The 15,025-nt window shown below is 50.3% G+C and overlaps 1 protein-coding gene and 1 pseudogene across 2 annotated transcripts; both read left to right on the top strand.

Moving 5' to 3' along the window:
- The first annotated feature begins 322 nt into the window (after window positions 1-322).
- ATOX1 (antioxidant 1 copper chaperone) lies at window positions 323-14,595 on the top strand. The gene is made up of 4 exons (XM_082651350.1): window positions 323-465; window positions 6,765-6,840; window positions 11,146-11,315; window positions 14,455-14,595. The coding sequence occupies exons 1-3, from the start codon at window positions 460-462 to the stop codon at window positions 11,268-11,270; spliced, it is 207 nt and encodes a 68-aa protein (XP_082507476.1). The 5' UTR covers window positions 323-459; the 3' UTR covers window positions 11,271-11,315; window positions 14,455-14,595.
- LOC309820532 (large ribosomal subunit protein uL15-like) lies at window positions 8,634-9,152 on the top strand (annotated as a pseudogene). The gene has a single exon. The product of its transcript is annotated as a large ribosomal subunit protein uL15-like (transcript).
- Window positions 14,596-15,025: the final 430 nt, after the last annotated feature.

Raw genomic sequence — 15,025 nt, 5'->3', positions numbered from 1 at the left:
TCTCGGATGCCTAGCACAGTGCCGGCCCATGGTTGGCAATCAACAAATACTGACTGAGTAACTGAGATTGTCCCTCTAGGGAGGGAGGGATGGGAGGGTGGGGGGGTGGAGTTTGTCCTGTTCACAGCGCGGGGGCCCCAGTATTCCCAGCCCCCTAATACAAGCCTGACGCGGAGCAGGAGTTCTAAAAATGGCTAACAAGCAAGGCAGGCTCGCCTAACATCCCGCCCACCGCCCAGCGTAGTCGTGGCGGGGCTCCAGTGGCCCCGTCCCGGCCGGAAGGAGGCGGGGAGGCCTACGGTCTTCAGGCAGCTGCCAGCCCGCGGGACCGGAGTGGGCGGGGCCTGGGCCAGAGGGCGGCTCTCGCCCGCGTGCACACCCGGAAGCGCACCGGCGTCCGCTCTCAGAGTCGGGGGAAGCAGCGCCCTCGCTCCAGTGCCTGCAGCCAGCTCCTCAGTCATGCCGGTAAGTTGTCGCGCCGTCCCCGCCCCGCGCAGACCCGCGGCCTCCGGCTTGTGCTTCGGCTGCACCGCCTTTTGGCCAGCGGTCCCTCTTGAAGGGCACAGGCCGCGCCCGGAGCTGTCGCCCCTCTTCTCCCCTCCCCACCCAGCCCCCAGCTTCTTCGACCCTCCCGAAAATCGGATCCCAAGGGAGTTTTATCTGGCAGTCAGGCTTCAGAACATCGAAGCTGCAAGGCCTTCAAGCGATTACAAGCCTAAAGCTTCCCAGCAAAGACGAGGAAACTGAGACCCAGCGAGGGGCAGAGAGTCGCTGGAGGTCACACAGGGAGTCGGTGGCGATCCGGAACTGGGATGGCTAGTCCCTGCGTCTCCCACGTGGATGCCCCTTACCGCGGAGCTGGCCTAAAAGAGGGGCTTGGGGTGACTGTCACCTCCCGGACAGGACAGGAGTTTGGAGATCCGTGTTTGTCTTCCCTTCCTCTGCCCACTGTGTCTGAGTTTCAGGTCAGCGCTGGGCCACACTGAATGGAGACAGTGCTTTTAACCTTTTCTACAGGTCACTTTAGGAACCTGAACCCGTGAGCTACAGAGAGGTTCAGGGACCTGCCCAAAGTCGCCAGTTGCTCAGTGGCAGAGTCTGGGGAGGGATGAACCGCTCACTCAGTCTTACCATCCAGTATACATGATAAGACTCATGGCCTCATTCTGTAGGTAAAAGATTAAGGCCTTTTGCAGATAAAAACAAACAAACAAACATTAAAATCCCACTAATTTATTCAAGGTGGTGTTGGGAGATGGGTGCAGCCAGGATTAAGCCCCTTATCTTCAGGGGCCCAGTCTCTCCTGACCTCACCACATGATACATGTCCAACAAAAGTAGTCATACCGGCTTGGGAGGAAGCTCTGATCCCAGTTGCATCCCAGGGCTACTGGCTGGATTGGTGGTGTTTAGCACTTTCCCCCAGGGTGCCTGGTTTTCTGGCCTTGCTCCAAGTGGGTACACAGAGGTGTCCCACAGATGCCCTGTGTCCTAGCGGCCTAGCTTTGGGGAGCTGACAGGTGAGCCAGAGGCCTCCTGGGCCAGGCCACAAACATCTCAGGTGTCATTTCCCTTGGGTCTTGCCAGGTACCTTGAGACAAATCCTCAGACGACACAAAGTATGGACAAAGAACCTGAGAGAATCAGCCCTCCCAGCTGAGCAAATCTGCCTGTGGCAATGTCAGAGGACAGCATTAATCACTCTGGCACTGGGATGGCGGAGGCTGCCAACCTTTTGTGGGGGATGGCAGTGAGGGAAAGGCCAGCTTGAGGATGGCTCTATTCTATGTTCACTTCTGGGAATTCTGACGAACAAAAGACCCACCAGAGTGGATGATCCAAATGAAGAGGGCACTTGGCCGTATACCACGAGATGAACAGCTGAAGGAGACTCACACCAAAACTGGAAAGGGATTGATGTGTCACCTGAGAGGTTTCTCGCACAAAACACTTGGAATCTCAGAAACCTCTTTGAAAAATCTGTGCCCTACCCCACCCCCCTTGCCAGCTGCGTGACCTCAGGCAAGCTGTTTTACCTCTTTGTGCCTTGATTTCAGTGTAAAATGGGGGTAAAAACTGACCTCACAGGGCTGTTGTTAGTAGTAACTGGAAAAATCCCAGTAAAATATGTAGCTCAGCCACTGACCTAGTCCCGAAGAAATGGTAGGTCTTGTGTAGACCTAGGACAAATTGGTAGAACTATAGGCAGGCAGGTTTCAACCAACAAGGACCACACTGGCTAAAAGTTTAGGCTTGGGTAGGTCTAGGCCCTGCTATTCACTAGCTGTGTCACTCTGAGTGAGTGACCTAACCTCATCTGTCAAGAAGGGATAATAGGGGCTTCCCTGGTGGCGCAGTGGTTGGGAGTCCGCCTGCCGATGCAGGGGACGCGGGTTCGTGCCCCGGTCTGGGAGGATCCCACATGCCGCGGAGCGGCTGGGCCCGTGAGCCATGGCCGCTGAGCCTGCGCGTCCGGAGCCTGTGCTCCGCAGCGGGAGAGGCCACAACAGTGAGAGGCCCGCGTACTGCAAAAAAAAAAAAAAAGGGATAATAATAATGCCTACCTCATGGTGTTGTTGTGACGATTAAACAAGGACAAGCATGCACAGTGCCTGGCACATAGTAGGCACTCTAATAATAGTAAATTCCCAATCATCAGGGTCTTCAAAAACTGAACGCCCCGGATATATGAGAAAGCATTTCGTCTCTGGGAGGGGTCTGGATAGTATGGCCCCGTTCCATTCCCACCCTTCCAGTTCTGAGATTCTGTTAAAGCATTGCACAGATGACTAGGCTTTTTCCTCTACGTTACAGGACCCGTTTTGTAGGTGACAGAGCAGAGGCTCTGAGGGGCTGGGACTGTGCAAAGTCAAGCATTCGCTGGTGGGGCCGGCCTTGGGATTCTCTGTGAAGACAGGATTACTCTGCGCAGGAAGGAGACTTTCCACAACCCCATATTTACTTTTGCAACTCAGAGGTGGAGGAGGAGAGGACTGAATTGTAATGATTGCGCAACGGAAGCCGTCTGCTGGCTTCTGACCTCTGTACGGTGCAGGAGGGAAGGAGACCCGCTGTCTGTAGCCAACAACAGAAAGCTTTAGAGATCTGTTGACTTCAAGTCCTCGGGCAGCAAAAACTTGGGTTCCTTCACAAGGTGTCCCCATCTCAGGTCTCCTGCTAAGAGTCATCATTGTGCGGGGGTGGCAGCCCCATTTGCCGGTCCAGAGCCAGCAAGGTGTCCCTGGAACCAGAAAAGCCTGGGTTCACGTCCCATCCTCAACGCATACCCACCACAGGACTGTGGGTGGCTTAGTTAACCCCTGGAACCTCAAGTTTTCTCCTACATGTAGTACAGTGACTAGCTCCCTTTCCAGGCTGGGTAAGGACTGAGATACTATATAAAGAGCATTTCACATAGTGGGCACTCATTAGATTTGGGTTTTATATTCGTCTTACAAACCCATTAAAGCTTTGGATGGGTGTACAGGTACCAACCACTGATGAATCTTGATTACCAGTTATTCTAGAGCAGGAGTCAGCAAACTTTTTCTTTTTTTTTTTGCGGTACGCGGGCCTCTCACCGTTGTGGCCTCTCCCGTTGCGGAGCACAGGCTCCGGACGCGCAGGCTCAGCGGCCATGGCTCACGGGCCCAGCCGCTCCGCGGCATGTGGGATCTTCCCGGACCGGGGCACGAACCCGTGTCCCCTGCATCGGCAGGCGGACTCTCAACCACTGTGCCACCAGGGAAGCCCAGCAAACTTTTTCTTAAAGGGCGAGATAGTGAATACCTAAGGCTCCGTGAGCCATGTGGTCTGTTACAACTCTGCCATTCTAGTGTGAAAGTAGATGAATGAGCTTAGCTGTGTTCCAGTAAAACTTTATAAAACCAGGTGGCAGGCAAGCTGTAGTTTGCCAGTTTGTGTGCTAGAGCAGCATCTCAAACTATAATGTGGGCAGGAATGCGCTGGGTGTCTTGTTAAAAATGAAGATTCTGGAAAAAAAAGAAAAGAAAAAAAAGGATTCTGATTCAGGAGGCCTGGGGTGGGACCTGAGAGTCTGCAGTCTGGCAAGCTCCTGGGTGATGCTGATACCTTTGTTCTGAGAACCACCCATTAAAGACAAGATGATGGAATCCTCCCTAGAAATCCTTATTTCCAGAATTTGCTGTGGTGGTTGCTGAATAGTCACACAATGAGCTGAAGGGATCAGAGGTGTTTAGAAAAAACGAAAGACTCACCATTTTCTTTAAGGCAGGTTTTGCAGATTTGGCCTCCATAAAATAGTGGTCTCCTGGTTGTGTCATGATGTTTGTAACGATGGTTATGTAATTCAGCACCGAGAAACCAAACTGCTTCACTCTTGGCCTCAGTTTCCCCTGTACAGCATGATGATAACCCAGACCCAAAGGTGGTTTGAGACTTGGAAAGAGCCTGAGAAGCCATTTAGACCAATGTTTCAGGTGTGTGGTCTCACCCCTCTGTTTCTCCTCAGTGGGTTAAAAATGGAGAGTCACAGGGCCCCCCCAGAGCTACAGAGCTCACTGAGGCAGCTGCCTGCAGAGCTGCCCAGTCACCAAGTACCCCTGTGATTCTTCTGTGCACGAAGGCTGAAGAAACTGAATTGGCTAATGCCCTTTTGGTATAGATAAGTGGACTGGGGCCCCTAAGGGCAGGGATTTTGCCTGAGGTCTTCCAGCAAGACACAGTGCTGTGCCCAGAATTCCAATTGAGGTAAGAGATTTGAAAAGCTCCATGGAAGACGTAGCCATAGTTTTTTAAAGGGACAGAAAAAACGGAAGTGGAACAAAGTAATACTAATAATCTGATAGCTAACTTTTTCAAGAATTTTTTTCGCCGCGCCGAGTGGTTTGTGGCATTTTAGTTCCGTGGCCAGAGACTGAGCCTCGGCTCTCAGCAGTGACAGCACAGAGTCCTAACCACTGGACCGCCAGGGAATTCCCCCAATAGCCAACTTTTTACCCCAGTGGAACCTACTACTAGGCTCCAGTCTCTTTACCTAACATATGAATTAACTATTACTTCTGAGTAATTACCCCCAAAACTTAGTGGTTTGAGACAACAAATATTTATTAACTTATAGTTTCTGAGAGTCTGGAATCTAGAAGCAGATTAGCTGGTATTTCTGGCTCAGGGTCTCTAATGGAAGCTGCAGTGAAGATGTTGTCCAGGGCTGTGGTCCTCTGAAGGAGGATCTGCTTCCAAGTTGGCTCCCTCACACGGCTGTTGGCTGGAGGGCTCAGCTCTTCACCTCTATGTGCACCTCTCCATAGGGCTGCCAGAGGGTCCTTAGGACATGGCAGCCAGCTTCCTCCAGAGTGAAGGATCCCAGAGAGAGTAAGGCAGAAACCACAATGTCTTTTCTGCGTTAGCCTCCAAGGTCACCTAACGTCACTTCAGCCATATTCTACCGGACACACAGGCCAACCCTGAGACATTGTGGAATAGGACTACTCAAGGGCATAAATACCAGGAAGCAGAGATCACTGGGCCATCTTGCATGCTGGCTACCACACTTAAAATCTTGTGTTCATCCCATTCACCAGCCTGGAGAGGGACTTTCATCCCCATTTTGCAGATATAGAAACCAAGGCACAAAGGAGTTAAGTAACTTACTCATGGCCACACAGCTACTAAGTGCCAGAGCTGGGATCTGAAGCCAGGTCTCATTTCCAGAGATTTAAAATAAGGGAAGTATTGGTATAAGTAACCTTTGTTTGAAAGCAAAGGAAGGACCCAGGGTTGTTCAGCCAGCTGTGTCAAACATCCATTCACCCAACAAAATGTGTTAAGCCCCTGCTCTGTGCCAGGCGCTCACTGTTCCAAGTATTGGGGATGCAGCAGTGAACGGAGCAAAGCCTCATCTTCTGGGAGCTTGCCTTCAGGCCCTTGGTTTGTTAGATATCCTGGAGACTGTAGGATGTTGAGCCCTCATGCAGAGTCCAGGAGCCTGGGTTCCCTTACTGGCCCAGATTCAGCTCACTGGGAGCCCAGGCAAATCCTCTCCCTTCCCAGGATTCAGGTGCTGCCTCTGAAGCACTTGGATGGCAGCAGTGGTCTCCATATTTCAGAGTCACCAGGGAAGCTTATTGACCATAATACATGCCTCAGCCCTCTGGCTTGCTGACCAGAGCCTATAGTTTTTGTTTGTTTGTTTTTTTTTATACAGCAGGTTCTTATTGGTTATCCATTTTATACATATTAGTGTACATACGTCAATCCCGATCTCCCAATTCATCCCACGCTCGCCACCTCCCGCTTTCTCCCCTTGGAACCTATAGTTTTTGTAAGCTCCCAGGTGAGTCTAATGCAGAGAGTGAGCTTTTAATGCATAATTAAGACCACCAGATCAGCACTGTTCAGAGCATGGGGCCCACCCACATTAGAGTTATTAGTGATCCTGAGACAACCCCATAGCTGAAGAATCAGGGCTTTGAAGATGAGACTAGAAACCAACATCTTAAACTACCTTCCCAGGTGATTCTTCTCGCGTGTCCCAGACGCCGCTAAAGGGTTTCGAGGGATCCTGTCCTTTAACGCAACCACCTGTGAGATATAGAAACCCTTAGTTACTGTACGGTTTAAGAGAGTGGGGCTCAGAGAGCGGGGCTCCCTCAGGCTCCTGGGGAGTGTGATGAAAGCCGGATCTTGCCTTTTTCTCTGCCCTGCGTCTTGGCTCCCGAGTGGGCCTGCATGCTAGCGGGGACTTGGCTTATGGACTTGGCTCATGGTCTCCTTTGTTTCAGAAGCACGAGTTCTCCGTGGACATGACCTGTGAAGGCTGCTCTAATGCAGTCACTCGGGTCCTCAACAAGCTGGGAGGTGAGTGTGTGGCCCTCGGATGGGGGTGGGGAGACAGATACACTTATATTAAATGCATGTAGGCATGGAACGGGAGAAACTTGAGTTTAAGCTGCTAACAGTAACACCAAAACATATTGCGTACTTAGCATATGCCAAGTACTCTGCTTCGTGGCTTCCGTGGATCACATCATTTAATCCTCACCCTGACCATTTCAGGTAGCTGCTTTGACCATCTCCATTTCAAGCAGGAGGGAACTGAAGTTCAGAGAGGTTAAGTAACCTGTTGGGATCACACAGCCAGTAGTGGCAGAGCTGGGATTTGGCCACGTGGAGCCCTGGCAGTACTACTTAGTATGTTGGTAACCACATTCATCTCCAGTGTGATAACTTTTGTTATGTGACACGTTTGAGTGTCATTTTCTATTAAGATTTTTAGAAGCTGTAACATTTTAAGAAATAAACTTTGGATCAGTCCTGTGCAGAACTCCTAAAGCACCTCTTCTGGGTGTATTTAGAAAACCATTAATCTCCTCCAGTCCCCTCAATTCTCATCTGGGGAAACGGAGGCCCAGAGGGGGCTGGGGTCTGGTCCTGGGGCTCCATGAAGTCATGACAGAGCTGTGGTCAGAGTTGTGGTAGTGCTGGGGCAGTCAGTCTTTTCACCCTGGATAATAGTAACACCCAGTTTTCAACGGGCTTTCATGTGGATGTCATCTCGTCAGCACTTGACACCGTCCTCTGAGCTGTACTTTCCGTCTGTGGAATGGGGATGTTGACACCAGGCCCCAGGAGGGGAAGTGACTTGCCCAGTGTCCCACAGTGAGTCCATGGCTGGTTTCTAGACTGTAAACTGGAATCTGAACTGTAAAAGAATCTGAAACAGTGAAAAGAACCCGGCTGCTGACTTGCCATGTGACCTTGGCCTCCTCTCCCGGGGCCTGGCTTTCCCCAGCTACGGTATGGGAAAGTCAGCCTCTCAGCTTTGCTGTGGATGCTTTAACAGTATAACTCTGCTCACAACCCCTTCTATGCAAGCACCAGCTCTGCATGAAGTGAGGGAGGGCCTGCTTTCACTCTTGCTGGCTCCAGGACACCTGTCCAGGGACCTGGGCTACCAGAAACACAGCTTGAAATCCACTGGGTCAGATGATGCCAGAGTGTCTTCCAGCTCTGTGATGCCACCAGAATATTTGCTCCAAAGAGGAGGGAGACACTTCTGAACCAAAAGACAAAACCCAGAGTGCAGCCAGGATACATTGCCCTCTCCCTGGTATCCATTAGGTACAGAGTCAGAGGTTAGGACTAAATCCCGTGCCATGTGCTTTTTCAGGCCCCTTCACTGGCGCCTGAGGATCTGCCTTTGAGCTTGGGCAGGTATCTCCCCCTCTTTCACTACTGTCCCCACTTGGGGTGGCCTCTTAAGAAGGGTCAGAAGGGTTTTCTGAGCTAGTCGGGGCCACAGATGAGCAGTGCTGGGCCTGAGGAATCACAGACCAGTGGCATACTTGAACTGGAGAGCCCACAGGGGCTGGCTGACCCCAACTCCTTCATGTACCGATGGGGAACCTGAGGCCTGTGATAGGCAGGACCCAGCCAGTCAGTGGTGAAGCCAGGCCTGGGATTCTCCCTCTGTTGTTTCAAGAAGACCCCTTTGTACCTATTCCCCTATGCCACCGAGGGGCTTCAAATGGGCACAGCCCTTTAGGAGGGCAGTTTTGCAAAACCTATGAATATTTAAAGTGTGCTAGGCCCCTGTGCTCAATAGCCCGCGAGACTTTGCAGAGGCCCTCCTCTTTTATCTCAGCCGCCAACATGCCATCTGGACTAAGGAAGACCCGGAAACTTAGGGGCCACCTGAGCCATGGCCATGGCTGCATCGTCAAACACTGGAAGCACCCGGGAGGCCACGGTAATGCTGGTGGCATGCATCACCACAGGATCAACTTTGACAGATATCACGCAGGATACTTCGGGAAAGTTGGTATTAGGCTTTACCCCTTAACGAGGAACTAGAGCTTCTGCCCAGCCGTCAACCTTGATAAACTGTGGACCTTGGTCAGCGAGCAGACACGGGTAAATGCTGCCAAGAACAAGACTGGAGCTGCTCCTGTCACTGATGTGGTGCGACTGGGTTACTGCAAAGTTCTGGGGGAGGGGAAGCTCCCAAAGCAGCCTGTCATCGGGAAGTCCAAATTCTTCAGCAGAAGAGCTGAGGAGAAGATGAAGGGTGCGGGTGGGGCTTGTGTCCTGGCAGCTTGAAGCTACATGGTGGGAGATTCATTAAATCAGGGGTCCCCGACACCATGCCCTCCCCAGCGCAGCCCAGCGAACAGGAGGTGAGCAGCGGGCGAGTGTGCGAAGCTTCATCTGCCGCTCCCCATTGCTCTCCCCATCACCCTCCCCATTGCCACTCCCCATCGCCGCTCCCCATCTCCCTCCCCATCATCGCTCCCCATCATCGCTCCCCATCACTGCTCCCCATCGCCCTCCCCATCGCCCCTCCCCATCGCCGCTCCCCATCACCCTCCCCATCGCCCTCCCCATCGCCGCTCCCCATCGCCCTCCCCATCTCCGCTCCCCATCGCCCTCCCCATCGCCCCTCCTCATCGCCGCTCCCCATGGCCCTCCCCATCGCCACTCCCCATCTCCCTCCCCATCGTCGCTCCCCATCACTGCTCCTCATCGCCCTCCCCATCGCCTGAAAAACTGTCTTGCATAAAACCGGCCCCTGGTGCCAAAAAGGTTGGGGACCGCTGCATTAAAGGATAACAAGTGCTTTCCTCGTCTGGTGTGAGTGTAGGTTCTTTGGCACTTCTACCTCCCTACCTGTACCGAAACCCACCTAACGGGTTCTAGGAGTTAGGGAATGAAGACCTGGGCTCCTTTGCCAGCTCCCCTCAGAGTATGGAAGACATGGCACCAACACTTAGAATGAGGCCTTGGCTGGTTACCTAATTTGAGGCTTCTCACTTTGAAAGTGAGAATGCTACCTGTTGATAATGGACATATCATTGAAAAGCCTATTGCCATTATATGCTCTGAATTTATAAATGAGTGGGAGAATGTGCCCTTAACTGTTCCATGGGACTCGGGGGGAAAACTCATGATCTTTACCACATTTTGCTGAGTCACGTTGGAAAGATGGGTCAGAGGTAGGATAGAAGTGGTTCTTTGGAACTTACTTCCTCAGTCTAAGGTTCTTCCACCTGGCTTCCTCATCTCAGACCAAACCATTCTGGTCATAATCAGAATGTTGGAATGGGGCCCAACAATCTGAATTTTAAACACACCAGGGCTTTTTTTTTATCAGAGTGGTTCGGATTCTAGAAAGCAGTTGTCAGGACTTATGGGTCCCTGTGCATAGGAGTCTTAATGTTCAACGAAATACATCATGAATTGCTAATGAAAAAAATAAAAAGTGTGCCAGTCTGTTGCCCCACAATTTCCATTCTGTGAATTCGTGGTATAGAAATATTTCCACAAGTTTTATAAGATACGTTCAAGTATGTTTACATTGTTGTGATCATAGTGAGAGATTGGAGGCAACCTCAGTGTCCTTCAGAGGGGGACTGAGTAGATGGATGGTACATCCACACTATGGGATATGGTGTAGCTGTTAAAAAAGAATGAAGTAAGTCTGTATGCACTGAGATGGCAAGATATCCTGGACATTGGAAAGTGACATATAGCAAGACCTGTTTACAGAGTATGATGCCACTTTGGGGAATTACTTTTCATTTGTCCATCAGGGAGAAACACTGGATAGGGGCCCTATTGTTCAGTGATCCTTAGAGGTAGGAAATAGTAGGGGCCTTACAGTTTCAAATTTTAGTCAGAAATGCTTGCCTTTTTTCTTTTTAAATGGTGTGTCTGGGGACTTCCCTGGCAGTCCAGTGGTTAAGACTCCGCACTTCCACTGCAGGGGGGCACGGGTTCAATCTCTGGTAGGGAAATTAAGATCCCACATGCCGTGTGGCGCGGCCAAAAAAGAAAAAAAGTGTTTCCGTATTACTTTTGCAATTAAGAAAACAAAATTTTTAAAGCCCCCATCTAGAGCATGGATGGGCAAACTACAGCCCCTGGGCCCAATCCAGCCCACAGCCTGTTTTTGCACAGCTGACAATGGTTTTTACATTTTTACAGGGTTGTAAAAACAATATACAGAAGACTATGCAGCCCACAGTTCCTAAAACATGTGCTCTCTGGCCCTTTTCAGGAGAAGTGTGCCAATCCTTGGTCTAGAGGAGAAGGGAAGGGTGGTGGTCAATAATTCAGGAGCCTGACTGGGAACGTCTCTGTCCCCCCTCACCACCCTTCCTGCAGGAGTTCAATTTGACATTGACCTGCCCAACAAGAAGGTCTGCGTCGACTCTGAGCACAGCGTGGACACTCTGCTGGAGACCCTGGGGAAAACAGGAAAGGCCGTTTCCTACCTCGGCCCCAAGTAGCGAGGGCCTGGGCCCCCAGCCTGCAGGATGGACCAAAGTGGGCAGGTGGGTGAGGCCCCGACACTGCAACAAAATATGTCTCTACCGGATGCAAATCACAAGCTCAGGGACTCCTTCCAGCCCCCTGTGAGTAGACAGAGCACTTCGTGATGTCTCCCAGGGTCCCCTCTATGACTTCAGGGTACATTACATGATCGGCAGGGTTTAAGTTTAAGCATATGGCCCTGAGCAGTGTGTCTTTTGCTTTGATAACTTAACGGTCCCATCAGAGGTGACAGCTACGCCCTGAGCCTTGTGGTCCAGTGCACTGACCAGGTGAGTTAGTTCACCTTGGCCTCTGTCCCCACTTGGAACTGTTCCCAGCTTCCTGAGCATGCCCTCTGCCCAGACTGGTGCAAAGACAATACTGTGGTCAATCTGGTAGTTTCTTAAAACCTACCGTATGACCCAGCCATTCCTTTGCCAGGTATTTACCCAAGAGAAATGGAAAGCACTGTCCATATGAAGACTTGTAAATACTGAGAGCAGCTTTACTTGTAATAGCCAAAAGCTGGAAACAACCCAATGTCCATCACTAGATGAATAGATAAACAAATTGTGGTATAGCCATAGAATTGAATACTATTGTCCATGCAACAACTGCAATGAATCTCACATACTGTATGATATCATTTGTATAAAGGTCTAAAAAATGCAAACAAACCTATAGCGACCAAAGCAGATCCGTGATTGCTTGATGATGTGGGGTGGCGAGGAGAGGCAGGAGGAGACTTTGGGGTTGGAAATGTTCATTATCTTGAGTGTGGTGAGGGTATGTGGGTGTATTCAATTGATAAGTCACAGATCATCACATCGTGCACTTAAAATATGTCTACGTATAGCATGTCAGTTACACCCCCAATAAAGCTGTTAAAGGTGAAAAACACAACACAAACAAAAAAAAACCAGCAGCGTGTTTAAGCTGGATGTTCCCTTTGATTTTACGTAATCCAGAAAAGAGGCTAGTGACACTGTGCCAGCACCCTTTACTGCGGAACCAGGGCAGACTTTAGTCATCCATCCAGCATTCCTTCCCTCCGTGCCTAGCCACAGTCTCAGAATCCTTCACAGCACAGCCCTCCTAGCAGTCACTGGCCCCGTAGTGCCTCTCATGCCCTTCATGCGTGTATTACAACAATCGCCACATCCCTGATGTCGGTCAGTGCTCTCACTGTAATTAAGGAAAATGAGGCCTGGAGAGGGGAAGTGACTTGACCAAAGCCCCACACAGGTGAGTGCCAGGGGCAGGCTGAGAATCAGGCATCCAACTACAACTGACTGCTGGGCCATGGCAGTGAACTTCAGCTGCAGCCTCCTTCCTAAAGGTGTGCGTTGGAATCTGAGCCGTGGCAGTGTCCTGTGTATCTGGTGACATCACGTGCAAATCATGAGATGTCAGATGTGTCTGTCTTCGTCATCCCCTTCCTGCCCATGGATGAACCATGTTCAGGAATGAGCCCAGGATGAATAATCAGTATTCTAGGAGTCTAGTTTTTAGCTCTGCCCTCATTTCACATTCTGACAGTGGTGGACACTTCTCTTTCATTCCTGAGACTTAGCCCTCCCTCCTGTAAAATGGGGCTATAACCTCTGCCCTGCTTTCCTGCCTTGTGGAGGTTACTGTGAAATCCCTCTGAATATGAAGGATGATCCTTAAAGGGAGGGTAACGTTTCTACCATACCAGTGTTCATCACATGGTTCCTGCATCCCTAGGGTTTTGGGGGGAGGGTGGGAGGGTGGGACCCTAGGCCCCTCCATGTATCCTAAGCAGCCCCGTTTTATATTGGGCCTCCGTGTAAGACTGTGTTTATAAAAGTCTCTGTGACAAAGAGGGATGGAGGGAGGGAAGAGAAAAAAAACTTCCTCAGCTGGCTACACACGTGGGGAAGCCCCAGTGTAGACACTTTGAATTGGAAACTCCCGACCTGAGCATGTGAATTTTGTTTGACTAAAAAAGCAATACCTACCTGTTGTAAACCATGTGTAGCTTAATGTGTATTTTTCTCATAGTAGGCTCTTTTTTTTTTTTATTGAGATGAAATTCACATGACATGCAATTAACCATTTTAAAGTGTACCATTCATTGGCCTTTAGTGTATTCACAATGTTGTACATCCACCACCTCGCTCTAGTTTCAAAACTTTTCATCACCCTAGAAAAACTCCCTGTACCCATTTAGGCTGTCCCCACTGCCTCCTCTCTCCATCCCCTGGCAACCACCAATCCGCTTTCTGCCCCCTGGACTCACCTGCCCTGGATATTTCCATATAAAAGGAATCATACGTTATGTGACCTTTTGTGTCTGGCTTCTTTCACTTAGCATAATGTTTTCAGGATTCACCCAAGCTTAGCATGTATCAGTACGTCATTCCTTTCTATGGCTGGATAGTTCTCATAGTAGTTTTAATTAATTAATTTTAGCTTTTTTATTATAGGAAGTGTCGAACCTATGCAAGTAGGGTAGTAAAATGAATCTCCACGTACCCATCACCCAGATCCAACGATCATCAAGTCATTGCCATCATTTCATCCACGGCCCGCTCTCTCCACCCCCATATTCACAGCAAATTCAGGCATCATATAATTTCATCTGCACATCTGTCAGTAACCATGTGTAGTATGAAAAGGCTCCTGGAGGTTCATATGCATGGCATTGGGTGAGAATCACTGATCAGGTAAGCTTTTACCCCACACACCAGGCAGCATCTGTCTCTGAGTCTGTTTTAAGAGGCTGCCCAGTGACGGATTTGAAGCCAGGTTCAGGAACCAGAGATAGAATGTTTATCGTTCTGAAGTTTCCTTGATCGTCTGGCTCTCGGCAGATTTGTTTGCTCGTGATTTTTTTTGTTGCCCTCCTGGTATAAGTTGAAACAGGACAGGGAAGGTGCCCCAGCAGCCCTGGGAGTTCCCCAGAAGAGGGCCTCGGTGGTGACCGGCTTAGCAAGAGCAATGGGTTCTGGTCAAGACTGCCAAGAGGCAGTCTTGGTAGAAGCAGCATGCAGGGCTGGACATGCTGCTCCAGCACCTGGGTTTCCCACCTCACCCGGTACAACTGCCTCTTAGTGAACCTTTACTGCTTTTGTAATGTCTCCACGTGTCCAGCAGATGGCGCCTGTGTTCCACCTCACTTCTCTTCTCTTCCAGGATGCTGAGCCAGCTCCTGCCTTCCAGACAGATCTAGGACCTGACAATCCTGCTCAGCGATGGTAGTTCCTGCGGAGACCCTCACTTGCCCTGCTCTTCTATAGCTTCCTTGCAATAAAGTCAAGTCGATTTTGCTGGAGATACTGTCTGTTGCCTGGTCTTGATGTCACTTGCTTACGTGCTGTGCTGCGCTGCTCACATGTTGCTCTGAAGGAGATAACTGCAGTGCTTGCTTGGGTTGGAGTTCTAAGAGCTCCCAACTGGGCGAAAGAGGTCCGATGGATTCTGAGTCTTTGCTGTGTGAGCTTTTGCAAGTCACTTCCCCTCTCTGGGCCTCACTTTTCCTCATCTATAAGTGAAGGTGTTGGATCAGGTGGGTGATCCTCTTTCTTTTCACTACTTTCTTAGACTCTGTATTGTGAAAAACTTCTGTCTGTCAAGTGAATCGCATTTAAGGGAGGTAAAATTGTATGGCAGTTAGAATAATGAGAAGAGGCAGCGAAGACAGACTGCCTGGGATAGAGTCCAAGCTCCATACCTCCCAGCTGGGCCACGTAACCTCTTGGTGTCC

The sequence above is a fragment of the Grampus griseus genome (genome assembly GCF_964374135.1).
Source record: "Grampus griseus genome assembly, chromosome: 3".
In the NCBI taxonomy this organism is placed as follows: Eukaryota; Metazoa; Chordata; class Mammalia; order Artiodactyla; family Delphinidae; genus Grampus; species Grampus griseus.
Note: the sequence above shows the minus strand (reverse complement) of the source record. Positions and strands in the feature narration are given on the sequence as shown.